This window comes from Amblyraja radiata, chromosome 10, assembly GCF_010909765.2.
Source record: "Amblyraja radiata isolate CabotCenter1 chromosome 10, sAmbRad1.1.pri, whole genome shotgun sequence".
NCBI lineage: Eukaryota > Metazoa > Chordata > Chondrichthyes > Rajiformes > Rajidae > Amblyraja > Amblyraja radiata.
The window spans coordinates 69065099-69081971 of NC_045965.1; the positions used below are offsets into that span (position 1 = coordinate 69065099).

Genomic DNA, 16873 nt, shown 5'->3' on the forward strand with positions numbered 1-16873 from the left:
TGGCCCATATCCCTCCAAACCCTTCCTGTCCATATGTCTGTCCACACGTCTTTTAAAAGCCGTAGTTGTATCTGGTTCAGTTTGGTTTAGTCTAGATGAGGAAAGTCTAGTTTGGTTTAGTTTAGATGAGGAAAAACCTTTTCACCTGGAGAGTTGAGAATCTGTGGAATTCTCTGCCACAGATGGCAGTGGATGTTTTCAAGGGAGAGTTAAGGGGCTGTCCCACGTGGGCGACCTAATCCACAGGTTCTGGCGAGTTTTCCCTCGACTCATACTCGCAGCATGGCTGACAAGAGGTCGTAGGAGGTCTTTGTAACTCTCCTTCATGCTCGAGAGTAGTCCCCGCGTACTCAAGGCCCCAGCTAGGTCACCGCGTATTTTTCAACATGTTGAAAAATGCCCGCGAGTGGAAAAAAGGTCGCCAAGGAAAAAAAATCAATACTTTTTTTACTCGTAGGTTTAGTGGAAGTAGGTCGTAGTAGGTCGGCATGTTAGTCGTAGGTAATCAAGGGTAATCGAAGGTAGTTGTAGATAGTCTTCATCATAGTCGAAAGGAGGTCAAAGGAGGTCAAAGGAGGTCGAAGGAGATCGTCTTCAGTCTCCACTATTCGGTGTCCAATTTTCCCGAAGCTAGTCACAGCAAGTCGAAGCTGGTCTTCTACATAGTCGAAGGAGGTCGTCAACATGACATTTTTTCAAACTCTCCTAAACTCTTCTAAACTCGCCAATTAGGTCTCCCAAGTGGGACAGCCCCTTTAGATTTAGTTCTTTGGGCTAAAGGAATCAAGGGATTTAGGGAAAAAGCAGGAACGGGGTACTGATTGTGGATGATCAGCCATGATCATATTGAATGGCGGTGCTGGCTCGAAGGGCCGAATGGCCTCTTCCTGCACTTACTTTAGATGTTTCCATGAATCCTGGCAATATCCTCGTAAATCTCTGCTAAATATCGTCTCCCCTGTAACAGGGTGACCAAAACTGACCATTATACTCCCAATGTGGCCTCACCAACGTCTTGTACAACTGCAACATGACCTCCTAACCTCTGGACTCAATACTCTGACTGATGAAGGCCAATGTGCCAAAAGCCTTCTTGACCACCCTCTCTACTGTGACACCACTTTCAAGGAATAATGTACCTGAACTCCTAGATGCCTCTGCTTTATAACACTACCCAGAGCCCGATCATTGACTGTGTTTGACGTCCAAAAATGCACCACCTTGCACTTCTCTGCATTAAACTCCATTAACCATTCCTTAGCCCACAATACTCTAGATGTGGCCTCATCGATGTCATTGAGTCATACAGCGTTGGAACCGCCTAACGTGCCCACACCGACCAACATGCCCCATCTACACTAGTCCCATCGGTGGCGCAGCGGTAGAGTTACTGCTTTACAGCGAATGCAGCGCCGGAGACCCGGGTTTAAACCTGACTACGGGTGCTGTCTGTACGGAGTTTGCACGTTCTCCCCGTGACCTGCGTGGGTTTTCTCCGAAATCTTTGGTTTCCTCCCACACTCCAAAGATGTGCAGGTTTGTAGGTTAATTGGCTTGGTGTAAATGTAAAAATTGTCCCGAGTATGTGTAGGATAGTGTTAGTGTGCGGGGATCGCTGGTCGGAGTGGACCCTAACCTTAACCCTAACCTGGTGGGCCGAAGGGCCTGTTTCGGTGTTGTATCTCTAAACTAAATTAAAATGTACCAGCGTTTGGCCCATATCCCCCTAAACCTGTCCTATCCATGTACCTGTGTAAATGTTTCTTAAACATTGCGATAGTCCCTGCCTCAACTACCTCCTGCCTTGTACAATTGTTACATGACCTGACAACTTCCATACTTTAATACCATATATTCCTCTGTAATATTGCAGCCAGAGAAAGCCTCTTGACTACACATCTGATTGCCATTACGGCTGCACCATGAATCAATCTCAAACCCATCATAGTGAACGGATGCACTCTGTGTTCAAGTGGCTACACATGGAGGTTGATCTCATTCTACATGCAGTCTGTGGCAAACATGTTTGGTAGCAAAGATAGACACAAAATCTGGAGTAACAGGCAGCATCCCTGGAGAGAAGGGTCTCGACCTGAAACGCCACCCATTCCTTCTCTCCAGGGATGCTGCCTGTCCCGCTGAGTTACTCCAGCATTTTGTGTCTATATTGATTATTCCAAGACATACAAACTACAAAGACAGCCTGCCAGATACTTAAGATGATGTATTTGGTCCTCCAACCACACTGACCAAATCCTAGGATTACAAGAATGATCCCAGGAATGAGTGGGTTAACATATGATGAGCGTTGGACTCTGGGCCTGTACTCGCTGGAGTTTAGAAGAATGAGGGGCGACCTCATTGAAACTTACAGAATAGTGAAAGCCCGGATAGAGTGGATGTGGAGAAGATGTTTCCACTAGTGGGAGAGTCTAGGACCAGAGGGCACAGCCTCAGAATTAAAGGATGTTCTTTTAGGAAGGAGATGAGGAGGAATTTCTTTAATCAGAGGGTGGTGAATCTGTGGAATTCTTTGCCACAGACGGCTGTGGAGGCCACAGGTCAGTGGATATATTTAAGGCAGAGATAGATAGATTCTTGATCAGTGCGGGTGTCAGGGGTTATGGGGAGAAGGCAGGAGAATGGGGTTAGGAGGGAGAGATAGATCAGCCATGATTGAATGGTGGAGTAGGTTTGATGGGCCGAATGGCCTAATTCTGCTCCTATCACATGATCTTATGATCCACTCTCTGAGACACACAAGCATGCGACTTTAGGCTTTAGATACAACTAGGAAACAGGCCCTTCTGCCCATCGACCAGCGATCCCCCACACTCGCACTATCCTATGCACTGGGGACAATTTACAGAAGCCAATTAACCTACAAACCTGCACGTCTTCGGAGTGTAGGAGGAATCTGGAGCACCCAGGTCACGGAGAGACATGAACATTCTGAACAGACAGCACCTGCGGTCAGAATCAAACCTGGGTCTCCGGTGCTGTGTGGCAGCAACTCTACCGCAGTGCCATCGTGCCACCCTCAATAGTCACAGAGCCATATGGCACAGAAACAGGCCCCCCAACACAACCTCCCCCTGGCGGTTAAGATGTCCCCATGTACACGAGCCCCACCTGCTCAAATATGGCCCCTATCCCTCTAAACCTGTCCTATCTTATAGAACCGTATAAGATTATTAAGGGTTTGGACACGCTGGAGGTAGGAAACATGTCCCCAATGTTGGGGGAGTCCAGAACCAGGGGCCACAGCTTAAGAATAAGGGGTAAGCCATTTAGAACGGAGACGAGGAAACACTTTTTCTCAGAGAGTTGTGAGTCTGTGGAATTCTCTGCCTCAGAGGGCAGTGGGGGCCGGTTCTCTGGATACTTTCAAGAGAGAGCTAGATAGGGCTCTTAAAGATAGCGGAGTCATAGAAACATAGAAACTAGGCGCAGGAGTAGGCCATTCGAGCCTGCACCGCCATTCAATATGATCATGGCTGATCATCCAACTCAGTATCCTGTTCCTGCCTTCTTTCCATACCCCCTGATCCCTTTAGCCACAAGGGCCACATCTATCTCCCTCTTAAATATAGCCAATGAACTGGCCTCAACTACCTTCTGTGGCAGAGAATTCCAGAGATTCACCACTCTCTGTGTGAAAAATGTTTTCCTCTCAGGGGATATGTGGAGAAGGCAGGAACGGGGTACTGATTATGGATGATCAGCCATGATCACATTGAATGGCGGTGCTGGCTCGAAGGGCGAATGGCTAACTCCTGCACCTATTGTCTATTGTCTATCTACAGTATGCACCTAAATGTCTTATAAATGTTGTTATTGTACCAGCCTCAACTACCTCCTCTGGCAGCTCGTTCCATACACCCACCACCCTCTGACTGAAAAAGTCATCCCTCGGGTTCCTATTAAAGCATTCCTCTCTCGCCTTAAAGCTGTGTGCTCTGGTTTTCCATTCCACTACCCTGGGGAAAAGACTCTGTGCATCTCTGTGTCCGTTTCTGGGAGGTTTCTACGATGAGCGCTTGATAGCACTGGGCATCTACTCGCTGGAGTTTGGAAGGTTGGGGGGGACACCTCATTGAAATTCACAGGATAATGACAGGCGTAGATAGAGTGGATGTGGTGAGCATCAGCCATGATCACAGTGAGTGGCGGTGCTGGCCCGAAGGGCCGAATGGCCTACTCCTGCAGCTATTGTCTATTGATGTTTCCACTGGTGGGAGAGTCTAGGACCAGAGGGCACAACCTCAAAGCCCTGTCTCACCGTACGTGTTAATTCAAGAGTTCTCCCGAGTTTGCCCTGATTCGAACTCGGAGATTTACGGTAATAGCCGCTCGTAGGTACTCGGGGCTCTCGTGGACATTTTTCAACATGTTGAAAAATCTTCACCAGTCTTCCCGAGCTTACCGCGTTTCCCGAGTACCTGCCGTTAGCATTACGAGCCGCTAAGAGACATCCCCGAGCTCCGACGTACCCGCTATGTACATTCTACGTGCTTACCACGAGTTTTATTTTTTTTAAACTCGGGAGAGCTCTTGAATGAACTCGTACAGTGAGACAGGGGTTTTAGAATTAAAGGGCGCTCTTTTAGAAAGGAGGTGAGGAGGAACCTCTTTAGTCAGAGGGTGGTGAATCTGTGGAACAGAAGGCTGCAGAGGCCAAGTCAGTGGATATTTTTAAGGCAGCAACAGACAAGATCTTGATTGGAACGGGTGTCAAGGGTTATGAGGAGAAGGCAGGAAAATGGGATTAGGAGGCAGAGATCAGCCATGATTGAATGGCGGAGTAGACACGATGGGCTGAATGGCCTAATTCTACTCCTACAATTTGTCAACTTGTTCCATAAGGCAAATAGTCCTTGATTTTCCCCAGCAATCCTTAACCTTCTAAGTTAACTTTTTCTCACAGAGAGTGGTGAGTCTGTGGAATTCTCTGCCTCAGAGGGCGGTGGAGGCAGGTTCTCTGGATGCCTTCAAGAGAGAGCTAGATAGGGCTCTTAAAGATAGCGGAGTCAGGGGATATGGGGTGAAGGCAGGAACGGGGTACTGATTGTGGATGATCAGCCATGATCACATTGAATGATGGTGCTGGCTTGAAGGGCCAAATGGCCTACTCCTGCACCTATTATCTATTGTCTATTAACCAGGCCTAACCTTTTCCTCTGTAAATGGCTGCACGTGGCTGAGTTTCTCACCAGCATCCCCGTATTTTGGCCCACCTTGCTGTAATTCTGATAGTTTTCCTTGCTCTAACTGCTATAATTGGTAACATTATGTGCAATTGAAACTATCTATAATGTTCTGTTCCTGGTTACTGTACCTTCTTTGTTGATTAAGTCATGATTATCTACAGCAATTCCTTAAATGCCAACCGTTGTTTCTTCTAGTTTAGTTTAGTTTAGAGATACAGCCAGGAAACAGGCCCTTCGGCCCACCGGGTCCGTGCCGACCAGCGATCCCCGCACATTAACACTATCCCCGCATATTAACACTAGGGACAATTTTTACATTTACCAATTAACCTAAAACCTGTACGTCTTGAGAGTGGGAGGAAACGGGGGATATCAGAGAAAACCCACGCAGGTCATGGGGAGAACGTGCAAACTCCGTACAGACAGCACCCATAGTCGGGATTGAACCTGGGTCTCCGGCGCTGCATTCGCTGTAAGGCAGCAACTCTACCGCTGCGCCAGCGTGACTGGCCTAAAATTTCCCAGGCATGTTCTCTGTCACACCATGTAGTTTGCACATGGTTACAGCCAGCACTCGACTCAGACATACAGAGGGAGCACGCATTATCTCAGCTAGTGTACAGGTTGATCGCTGGTTGGTGCAAGGCCTGCTACAAGTACAGAGGGAGCCAAAAACCTACAAACCTGTACGGCTTTGGGGTGTGGGAAAAAACCGGAGCACCCGGAGAAAACCCACGCAGGTCACAGGGACAACGTGCAAACTCCGTACAGACAGCACCTGTGGTCAGGATCGAACCTGTGTCTCTGGTCCTGTAAGGCAGCAGCTCTACCCGCTGCACCATCGTGTCGCCTTAAACAAAAAATGCACTTTGGGATGTGGGAGGAAACCAGAGCACCTGGGGGAAACCCACAAGGTCACGGAGTCCATCCAGAGGTTTAGTGTGTGGGCAGATGGGGCCGAGTTTAACATCTCATCAACAAGCGAGCTGTGCACTCTAGCTTGCTGTTAGCAGCGTTCTCCAGCCGAGAGCCATTACAGGGGAGCGTATGGCCTCACTCTGCCCCCTCGGTGGAGGTGCCATCCTGTCTGTTCCTTGTTACTGAAATCAACCTATTTCTCCAAACCGTTCCTGATGGAAAATAAACCTGTGGCCCATTATCATTTCTCCAACCAATTGGACCCATTATCTTGTCAAACACAATACAAGAGATCTGGCTCCAAAATCACAGAGGCATACGGCACATTCCATCGCCCCCATCTACACCTCACGCTGCCTTGGCAAGGCCAGCAGCCCAGACCATCACACAAACCAACCTCCCTGTCATCGCCCCCATCTACACCTCACGCTGCCTCGGCAAGGCCAGCAGCATCATCAAGGACCAGTCTCACCCCGGTCACTCCCTCTTCTCCCCTCTCCCATCGGGCAAGAGGTATAGAAGTGTGAAAACGAACGCACACCTCCAGATTCAGGAACAGTTTCTTCCCGGCTGTTATCAGGCAACTGAACCGTCCTCTCACCAACTAGAGAGCGGTCCTGACCTCCCATCTACCTCATTGGAGACCCTCGGACTATCCTTGATCGGTCTTTACTGGCTTTACCTTGCACTAAACGTTATTCCCTTTATCATGTATCTGTACACTGTGGACGGCTCGATTGTAATCATGTATTGTCTTTCCGCTGACTGGTTAGCACGCAACACAAGCTTTTCACTGTACTTCGGTACACGGGACAATAAACTCAACTGAACTTGTATCTGCCTGCCATCTCCAACAACAGGGAATGTCAACTGATTGAAGCTTTTTAAACTATTCCCTGCAAACTAGAAATGCTGGTTTGTTGAGTAAATATATATGTGGGGTGGTGTGGTACTAATTAGAGATCGATTATCTTGAGGATAAAAAGATTACAAAAAGATGTAGGATTAAATTACATATTTCATGTCGCTTCTAAGCAGTTCAAACTGTACACTGCAAGGGCCAGGAAGCGAGCGGGTAAGATCATCTCTCACCCCGGCCACAAACTCTTTGAATCACTCCCCTCTGGAAAGCGACTCCGGACTGTCAAAGCTGCCACAGCCAGACATAAAAACAGTTTTTATCCACGAGTAGTAGCTCTACTCAATAACCAAAAATCTGTCAGTAGACAAAAATGCTGGAGAAACTCAGCGGGTGCAGCAGCATCTATGGAGCGAAGGAAATAGGCAACGTTTCGGGCCGAAACCCTTCTTCAGTCTGAAGAAGATGCTGCTGCACCCGCTGAGTTTCTCCAGCATTTTTGTCTACCGACAGATTTTCCAGCATCTGCAGTTCCTTCTTGAACAAAAATCTGTAGCCTCCTTTTGCTCTGGTATTTTATTTAATTCACATGTTTAATCAATAATGTTTTATTATTAATGTTTAATGTTTAACGTGTCATTCACAACTGTCACTGTATGTCATGTTGTTACTTGTGGGCGGAGCACCAAGGCAAATTCCTTGTATGTGAATACTTGGCCAATAAACCTATTCATTCATTCCAAGTAGTATAATTTGAAGAATAAACTTTAGCAATGTGTGAACGCTAACTGCTACAAACTGGCAGGGACACGGAGCTGGGCGATCTCCTGATCCAAGTGGTTGCACTGTGTGGATTGGTAGAAAACGTCAGTGTAGCAGCTCTATTCCACCCCTCGTATCTGCGCTGCCAGTGAAAGAGCTAGCTCGCTTCATCACGACTTTCCTCATTCACCCCGCAGTCCTGAGAATCATGACTCTTCATATACACCTGTACAAGTCCAAGTTCACAGGCGCGGTGATGGGCTTCTAGCCTGATCACCTTCAGCCAGAGTTTCACACCCACACTACCTCGAGCGGAAAAACACATCAAACCCTGCTGCCAATTGCTCCACATCAATGGGCCCTGGCGTTCGACCTCGGCCCAGGCAAATTCATTCTCCGTCAAGCCCTCAAAAATGTATGTATTAGCGTTAAATCTTCTCTCAACAGCTTCTGCTTCAAGTTGTCTAGTTTTCCCAGTTCGTTCCTTATTCCCAATCCTGTCAACAGTCTGTTCGAGTGGTTTTGTGCGGGCCGAACCGTTGCCTATTTCCTTCGCTCCATAGATGCTGCCGCACCCACCCAGTTTCTCCAGCACTTTTGTCTACCTTGTATTTTACATTTTACATTCCTTTTTCATCGGAAGTGATAATTACAGGGACACAGTTTGAAGGCGACTGGATGGAGGATGAGAGGGCAGCAGAGGAAGGCTTGTCTCCAGTGTAGAGGGTGTCTGTGCCTTGGAACTTGCAGAGTTGCTGGCAACAGAATCCCTCAGGGCAATAACACACGGCTGGGTCAGACCTGGTGGACCAGAGCCATCGGAGCAGCACGGTAGAGCAGCGGGTAGAGCCACTGCCTCACAGCGCCAGAGACCCCGGCTCAGATCTGACTTTGGGCTGTGCGTGTGTGACAATAGACAATAGACAATAGCTGCAGGAGTAGGCCAATCGGCCCTTCGAGCCAGCACCGCCATTCAATGTGATCATGGCTGATCATCCCCAATCAGTTCCTGCCTTCTCCCCATATCCTCTGACTCCGCTATCTTTAAGAGCCCTATCTCTCTCTCTCTCTCGTGTGTGTGTGTGTGTGTGTGTGTGTGGTTTCGACGTTCTCCCTATGACTGCGTGGGTTTTCTCCGGGTGCTCCGGTTTCCTCCCACGTCCCAAAGACGTGCAGGTTTGTAGGTTAATTGGCCCTCTAGTGTAGAGGGAGCAAAGCTCCGCACACAGACAGCACCGGAGGTCAGGATCGAACCCGGGTCTCCAGTGCTGTGAGCAGCAGCACTACCAGCTGCGTTACTGTGCTGTCCATTTATTCTCTGTCCACGGATGCTGATTCTGCAAGGTTTAGATGTTCCTGTTCAACATGCATTCAGCTGCAGTGAGACGTGAGCAAGCACAGAGAGTCTTGGGCATGGCTTAAGAACGAACTGCAGATGCTGGAACAATCAAAGGTAGACAAAAATGCAGATCTCCCGGTGGCTTCAACTCCCCCTCCCATTCCCAATCCGACCTTTCTGTCCTGGGCCTCCTCTATGGCCAGAGTGAGTCCCACTGTAAATTGGAGGAACAGCACCTCATATTTCGCTTGGGCAGTTTACACCACAGAGGTATGAACATTGACTTCTCCAATTTCAGGTAGTCCCTGGTTTCTCCCTCTTTCCCCTCCCCTTCCCAGCTCTCCCACAGCCCAATGTCTCTGCCTCTTCCTTTCTTCTTCCCGCCCACCCCCCCCCCCCCCACCACCGCATCAGTCTGAAGAAGGGTCCGAAACATCACCCATTCCTTCACTCCATAGATGCTGCCTCACCCGCTGAGTTTCTCCAGCATTTTTGTCTACCTTGGGTATTGCACGCAGTGTGTACTGACTGTGTGTGTGTGTGTGTGTGTGTGTGCGTGTGTGTGTGCATGTGTGTGTGCGTGCGTGTGGATGATAATGAAACATGCCTGGAGACGCCAGTGAAGAACACAAGACCTTACCTCGTGAGTGGGCAGGTACAACTCCCAGAGCCATGCATATTGTGACCAGGAAGAGGAGGAGTTTCCTAAAGAGAAACACACAAAATGAGTTATGTTTAAGAAGGAACTGCAGATGCTGGAAAAATCGAAAGCAGACAATAAAATACTGGAGTAACTCAGCGGGTCAGGCAGCATCTGTGGAGAATATGGATAGGTGACGTTTTTGAGTGCTGGAGTAACTCAGCGGGTCAGGCAGCATCTCTGGAGTAAAGGAATAGGTGACATTTCGGGTCGAGACCATTCTTCAGCCCATCATGTCCCTGCACAGCATGCACTTATTGAATACTGATCCTAGTTAGAGTTATGCATCATTGGACCTTGGCCCAATTAGTCCATGCCAACCAAGATGGCCCATCCACACTTCAGACTTTAGCCATTCAGCACCAAAACCGGCCCTTCTGCTCACCGAGTCCCCCCGTACACTGGCACTATTCCACACACTAGGGACATTTTACAACTTACAATTTTATCAAAGCCAATTAACCTACAGACCTGCACATCTTTGGAATGTGGGAGGAAACGGGAGAAAACGGGGAGAAGGTACAAACTCTGTACAGACAGCGCCCGTAGTCAGGATGTAACCTGGGTGTGTGGCGCTGTGAGGCAGCAGCTCCACCCGCTGTAGAGAAGTGCGTGTGTCAGTGTGAGGGAGCTGCAAGATCGTGATCAGAGGCTGGCGAGGCCGACTCCAGGTTGCAGCTGGTTTAATGATCTCCGCACACTGCCCCGTCTACACGTCCCCTGAGGACCCCATCCCCCCCCCCCCCCCCCCCCCCAATCAGATGTTTTTACAATCGTTCCAATTGCTCGGTAATCCATCAAAATTGGACACCGAGTCACATTGATTACAGGATAGTTGAGTGAACTCAGGGACAGCTGTTTCATTCACAACGTAACACACATAACACTCACCCTGGCCTGAACCACACACACTCACACCCAGTGCATTCCTCCTAGACATGCTCACTAAATGTGCCCTTCCCATGTCACACGCACGGCAAAAGACCATTCAACTGTGTCCGTGTCCCTGGATTGAAATGTCAAAGACGAGAAGGCAGAACTATGAGGTGAGAGAGGGAGTAGAGACGGCTGATGGAAGACCTTCAAATGTTTAAGAAAGAACTGCAGATGCTTGAAAATCGAAGGTAGACAAAAATGCTGGAGAAACTGTCTTGGACATCTCCACCCTGGGGAAAAGGTTCTGACTGTCTGCCCTCTCTGCGCCTCTCATCATCTGAAGGTCTTTGCTAGACAAAAATGCTGGAGAAACTCAGCAAGAGAGGCAGCGTCTATGGAGCGAAGGAAATAGGCAACGTTTCGGGTCGAGACCCTTCTTCAGACTGATGTGGGAGTGGGGGGGTCTCCGCCTCTTCCTTTCTTCTTCCCCCCCCCCCCCCCCGCATCGGTCTGAAGAAGGGTCTCGACCCGAAACGTCGCCCATTTCCTTCGCTCCATAGATGCTGCCTCACCCGCTGAGTTTCTCCAGCATTTTTGTCCAGCAAAGACCTTCAGGTGATGAGAGGCGCAGAGAGGGCAGACAGTCAGAACCTTTTCCCCAGGGTGGAGATGTCCAAGACTAAAGAGCATAGCTAAAAGAGGGAAAGTTTAATAGAGATATGCAGGGCAGGTTTATTCACACAGGTGGGGGCCTGGACTGAGCTGCCAGGAGTGGTTTAGTTTAGTTTAGTTTAGGAAACAGGCCCTTCGGCCCACCGAGTCCGCGCCGACCACCAATCTCCGCACACTAACACTATCCTACACACACTGGGGATAATTTACAGTTATACCAAGCCAATTAACCTACAAACTGCACGTCTTTGGAGTGTGGGAGGAAACCGGAGCTCCCGGTGAAAACCCACGCAGGTCACGGGGAGAACGTACAAACTCCATACAGACAGAACCCGTAGTCAGGATGGAACCCGGGTCTCCGGCGCTGTGAGGCAGCAGCTCTACCCGCTGCGCCACTGTGACGCCCGGGTGGTGCTGGAAGCAGATACGATAGTGGTGCTTATGTAGCATTCACACAACACATGAAGAGACAGGGAATGGAGAAATGTGCATCACTTCCAGCAGGTGAGACGTTTAACTTGGCCAAGATATGGTGGTGGAAGGGCCTGCTTCTGCCCTGTTCCAAGTTCTAAATCATTCGTCTTTTGAACTTAAGGTAGACATAACCTTCCCTTTAATGTCTTTTAAATGTAGTTATTGTACCTCACTGCTACCATGGGGAAGAAGGTACAGGAGCCTGGAAACTGTGACCTCCAGGTTCAGGAACAGCTTCTTCCCAACAACCATCAGGCTGTTGAACACTGCACAACACTAACCTCAGCAACATGTGGTCTTCTGCGGACTGTGTGTGTGGTTGCACTGTGGACTTTGGTTATGCATTCATATAGTTACCTAGTTTTACAGTTATTAATGTATTATTGATTATTATATATTCTCTGTGTGTTATTGCATTAATAGACAATAGACAACAGGTGCAGGAGTCGGCCATTCGAGCCAGCACCGCCATTCAATGTGATCATGGCTGATCATCCACAATCAGTACCCCGTTCCTGCTTTCTCCCCATATCCCCTGACTCCGCTATCTTTAAGAACCCTATCTAGCTCTCTTTTGAAAGCATCCAGAGAACCTGCCTCCACCGTCCTCTGAGGCAGAGAATTCCACAGACTCACCACTCTCCGTGTGAAGAAGTGTTTCCTCGTCTCCGTTCTAAATGGCTTATCCCTTACTCTTAAACTGTGGCCCCTGGTTCTGGACTCCCCCAACATCAGGAACATGTTTCCTGCATCTAGCGTGTCCAAACCCTTAATCATCTTATATGTTTCAATAAGATCCCCTCTCAACCTTCTAAACTCCAGAGTGTACAAGCCCAGCCGCTCCATTCTCTCAGCATATGACAGTCCCAACATCCCGGGAATTAACCTTGTGAACCTACGCTGCGCTCCCTCAATAGCAAGAATCTGGGCCTGGTAACTGCATCAAGTAAGAATGTTCATGTTTAGAGATACAATGTGGAAACAAGCCCTTGGGTCCACCGAGTCCCCACTGACCCTCAATTACCTGCACACTAGTTCTATGATATCCCAATTCACCTACAAACCCGCACGTCTTTGGAGTGTGGGAGGAAACCGGAGCATTCGGAGAAAACCTACGCAGGTTAGGGGGAGAACGTACAAACTCTGTACAGACAGTACCCGTAGTCAGGATGGAACCTGGGTCTGTGGCGCTGTGAGGCAGCAGCTCTACCCGCTGCACCACCGTGCCACCTCTTTTTCTCACTTCACGTTTTGCGTTCGGAGTGTGACAATGCAGTTTGCCGGCTGATCCACTGTTGCATCTGTCCCCTACTACACACAGACCTGTGAAACGTCACCTATCCATGTTCTCCACAGATGCTGCCTGACCCGCTGAGTTACTCCAGCACTCTGTCTCTTTTCTCCTGGCACTTGCCCGGTGGACTGTACGACTCACACTCCACACCTGCGCCGGGCCTGACTTGCAGGCAGCAACTTTCTGGGTCGCTGGCTGTGACCTCTGGCAGTGAAATCCTTCAGCACTCTGCTGGTAATCACAGCCGACACCTCCCTCCGCCCGCACCTGTAACCCTGCGGCTGCCAGCTAATTACCGCCGAGATAATTAGTCCCTCAAAGCTGCGGACATTGCCCCGGGAGAGGGCTCTGCTCTTAGTTTGCTTTCACTGTCTGTGGAGTTGCCGCATGTAAAGGTGGCACCATCATGGTGTTTGCTCACACCTCCCGCAGTACACAGCGTGGTGGGTCCCCACTACCCAACTCAGGGCTGAAGCCACAAAGCCGTCAGGAGAGGACCCACCCACAGTGGAGGAAGGGGCCTGTAGTGGAGGAAGTGGCCAGTGGTGGAGGAAGGGTCCTGTGGTGGAGGAAGGGGCCTGTGGTGGAGGAAGGGGCCTGTAGTGGAGGAAGGGGCCAGTGATGGAGGAAGGGGCCTGTGGTGGAGGAAGGGGCCTGCAGTGGAGGAAGGGGCCTGTGGTGGAGGAAGGGGCCTGTGGTGGAGGAAGGGGCCAGAGGTGGAGGAAGGGGCCAGCGGTGGAGGAAGGGGCCAGCGGTGGAGGAAGGGGCCAGCGGTGGAGGAAGGGGCCAGCGGTGGAGGAAGGGGCCAGTGGTGGAGGAAGGGGCCTGTGATGGAGGAAGGGGCCAGTGATGGAGGAAGGGGCCAGTGATGGAGGAAGGGGCCTGTGGTGGAGGAAGGGGCCTGTGGTGGAGGAAGGGGCCAGTGATGGAGGAAGGGGCCAGTGATGGAGGAAGGGGCTGGCAGTGGAGGAAGGGGCCTGTGGTGGAGGAAGGGGCCTGTGGTGGAGGAAGGGGCTGGCAGTGGAGGAAGGGGCCAGTGATGGAGGAAGGGGCCATTGATGGAGGAAGGGGCTGGCAGTGGAGGAAGGGGCTGGCAGTGGAGGAAGGGGCCAGCATGTGTGCCGGAGGCTGGACACGCCGCTGAGGACAAAGGGGGAGCATTGGGGCCTGACTGGAATTCTTCGTAACTTTGTCAGCACCACATGTGTGGAAACTCTTTACATTCCTTGTGTCTGCAAAACAAGTATCTCACTGTGACAATAAAGCATCATACATTCATCAGATACACACACAGTGCTGGAGTAACTCAGCGGGTCAGGCAGCATCTCTGGAGAAAAGGTAATGAGTGACTATTCGGTTTTGAGACCCTTCTTCAGACAGATTTAGGGGAGAGGGAAACTACAGGCGTGAAAATGTGTAGAACAAACAGAGCCGGCAGTAAAGGCCGTGGAGCCCACAATGATCCATTGTTGACTGTGTAAGAGGTGATAGCGAGGGGCTACAAACAGTGAAACTAGCAGGGGCGTGGGCAGGTACAACTCCCAGAGCCATGCATATTGTGACCAGGAAGAGGAGGAGTTTCCTAAAGAGAAACACACAAAATGAGTTATGTTTAAGAAGGAACTGCAGATGCTGGAAAAATCGAAAGCAGACAATAAAATACTGGAGTAACTCAGCGGGTCAGGCAGCATCTGTGGAGAATATGGATAGGTGACGTTTTTGAGTGCTGGAGTAACTCAGCGGGTCAGGCAGCATCTCTGGAGTAAAGGAATAGGTGACATTTCGGGTCGAGACCATTCTTCAGCCCATCATGTCCCTGCACAGCATGCACTTATTGAATACTGATCCTAGTTAGAGTTATGCATCATTGGACCTTGGCCCAATTAGTCCATGCCAACCAAGATGGCCCATCCACACTTCAGACTTTAGCCATTCAGCACCAAAACCGGCCCTTCTGCTCACCGAGTCCCCCCGTACACTGGCACTATTCCACACACTAGGGACATTTTACAACTTACAATTTTATCAAAGCCAATTAACCTACAGACCTGCACATCTTTGGAATGTGGGAGGAAACGGGAGAAAACGGGGAGAAGGTACAAACTCTGTACAGACAGCGCCCGTAGTCAGGATGTAACCTGGGTGTGTGGCGCTGTGAGGCAGCAGCTCCACCCGCTGTAGAGAAGTGCGTGTGTCAGTGTGAGGGAGCTGCAAGATCGTGATCAGAGGCTGGCGAGGCCGACTCCAGGTTGCAGCTGGTTTAATGATCTCCGCACACTGCCCCGTCTACACGTCCCCTGAGGACCCCACCCCCCCCCCCCCCCCCCCCCCCCCCCCCCCAATCAGATGTTTTTACAATCGTTCCAATTGCTCGGTAATCCATCAAAATTGGACACCGAGTCACATTGATTACAGGATAGTTGAGTGAACTCAGGGACAGCTGTTTCATTCACAACGTAACACACATAACACTCACCCTGGCCTGAACCACACACACTCACACCCAGTGCATTCCTCCTAGACATGCTCACTAAATGTGCCCTTCCCATGTCACACGCACGGCAAAAGACCATTCAACTGTGTCCGTGTCCCTGGATTGAAATGTCAAAGACGAGAAGGCAGAACTATGAGGTGAGAGAGGGAGTAGAGACGGCTGATGGAAGACCTTCAAATGTTTAAGAAAGAACTGCAGATGCTTGAAAATCGAAGGTAGACAAAAATGCTGGAGAAACTGTCTTGGACATCTCCACCCTGGGGAAAAGGTTCTGACTGTCTGCCCTCTCTGCGCCTCTCATCATCTGAAGGTCTTTGCTAGACAAAAATGCTGGAGAAACTCAGCAAGAGAGGCAGCGTCTATGGAGCGAAGGAAATAGGCAACGTTTCGGGTCGAGACCCTTCTTCAGACTGATGTGGGGTGGGGGGGTCTCCGCCTCTTCCTTTCTTCTTCCCCCCCCCCCCCCCCCGCATCGGTCTGAAGAAGGGTCTCGACCCGAAACGTCGCCCTATTTCCTTCGCTCCATAGATGCTGCCTCACCCGCTGAGTTTCTCCAGCATTTTTGTCCAGCAAAGACCTTCAGGTGATGAGAGGCGCAGAGAGGGCAGACAGTCAGAACCTTTTCCCCAGGGTGGAGATGTCCAAGACTAAAGAGCATAGCTAAAAGAGGGAAAGTTTAATAGAGATATGCAGGGCAGGTTTATTCACACAGGTGGGGGCCTGGACTGAGCTGCCAGGAGTGGTTTAGTTTAGTTTAGTTTAGGAAACAGGCCCTTCGGCCCACCGAGTCCGCGCCGACCACCAATCTCCGCACACTAACACTATCCTACACACACTGGGGATAATTTACAGTTATACCAAGCCAATTAACCTACAAACTGCACGTCTTTGGAGTGTGGGAGGAAACCGGAGCTCCCGGTGAAAACCCACGCAGGTCACGGGGAGAACGTACAAACTCCATACAGACAGCACCCGTAGTCAGGATGGAACCCGGGTCTCCGGCGCTGTGAGGCAGCAGCTCTACCCGCTGCGCCACTGTGACGCCCGGGTGGTGCTGGAAGCAGATACGATAGTGGTGCTTATGTAGCATTCACACAACACATGAAGAGACAGGGAATGGAGAAATGTGCATCACTTCCAGCAGGTGAGACGTTTAACTTGGCCAAGATATGGTGGTGGAAGGGCCTGCTTCTGCCCTGTTCCAAGTTCTAAATCATTCGTCTTTTGAACTTAAGGTAGACATAACCTTCCCTTTAATGTCTTTTAAATGTAGTT

The 16873-nt window shown here is 50.1% G+C and overlaps 1 protein-coding gene across 1 annotated transcript in view; it reads right to left on the bottom strand.

Annotated features, from left to right (window-relative positions):
* Nucleotides 1-16873, bottom strand: part of col24a1 (collagen type XXIV alpha 1 chain) — a 191561-nt gene that overhangs the window by 160392 nt on the left and 14296 nt on the right. The window contains exon 2 of the mRNA XM_033029102.1: nt 9729-9793. Within this exon, the coding sequence (XP_032884993.1) occupies nt 9729-9793 (65 nt within the window). The remainder of the gene's footprint in view (nt 1-9728; nt 9794-16873) is intronic.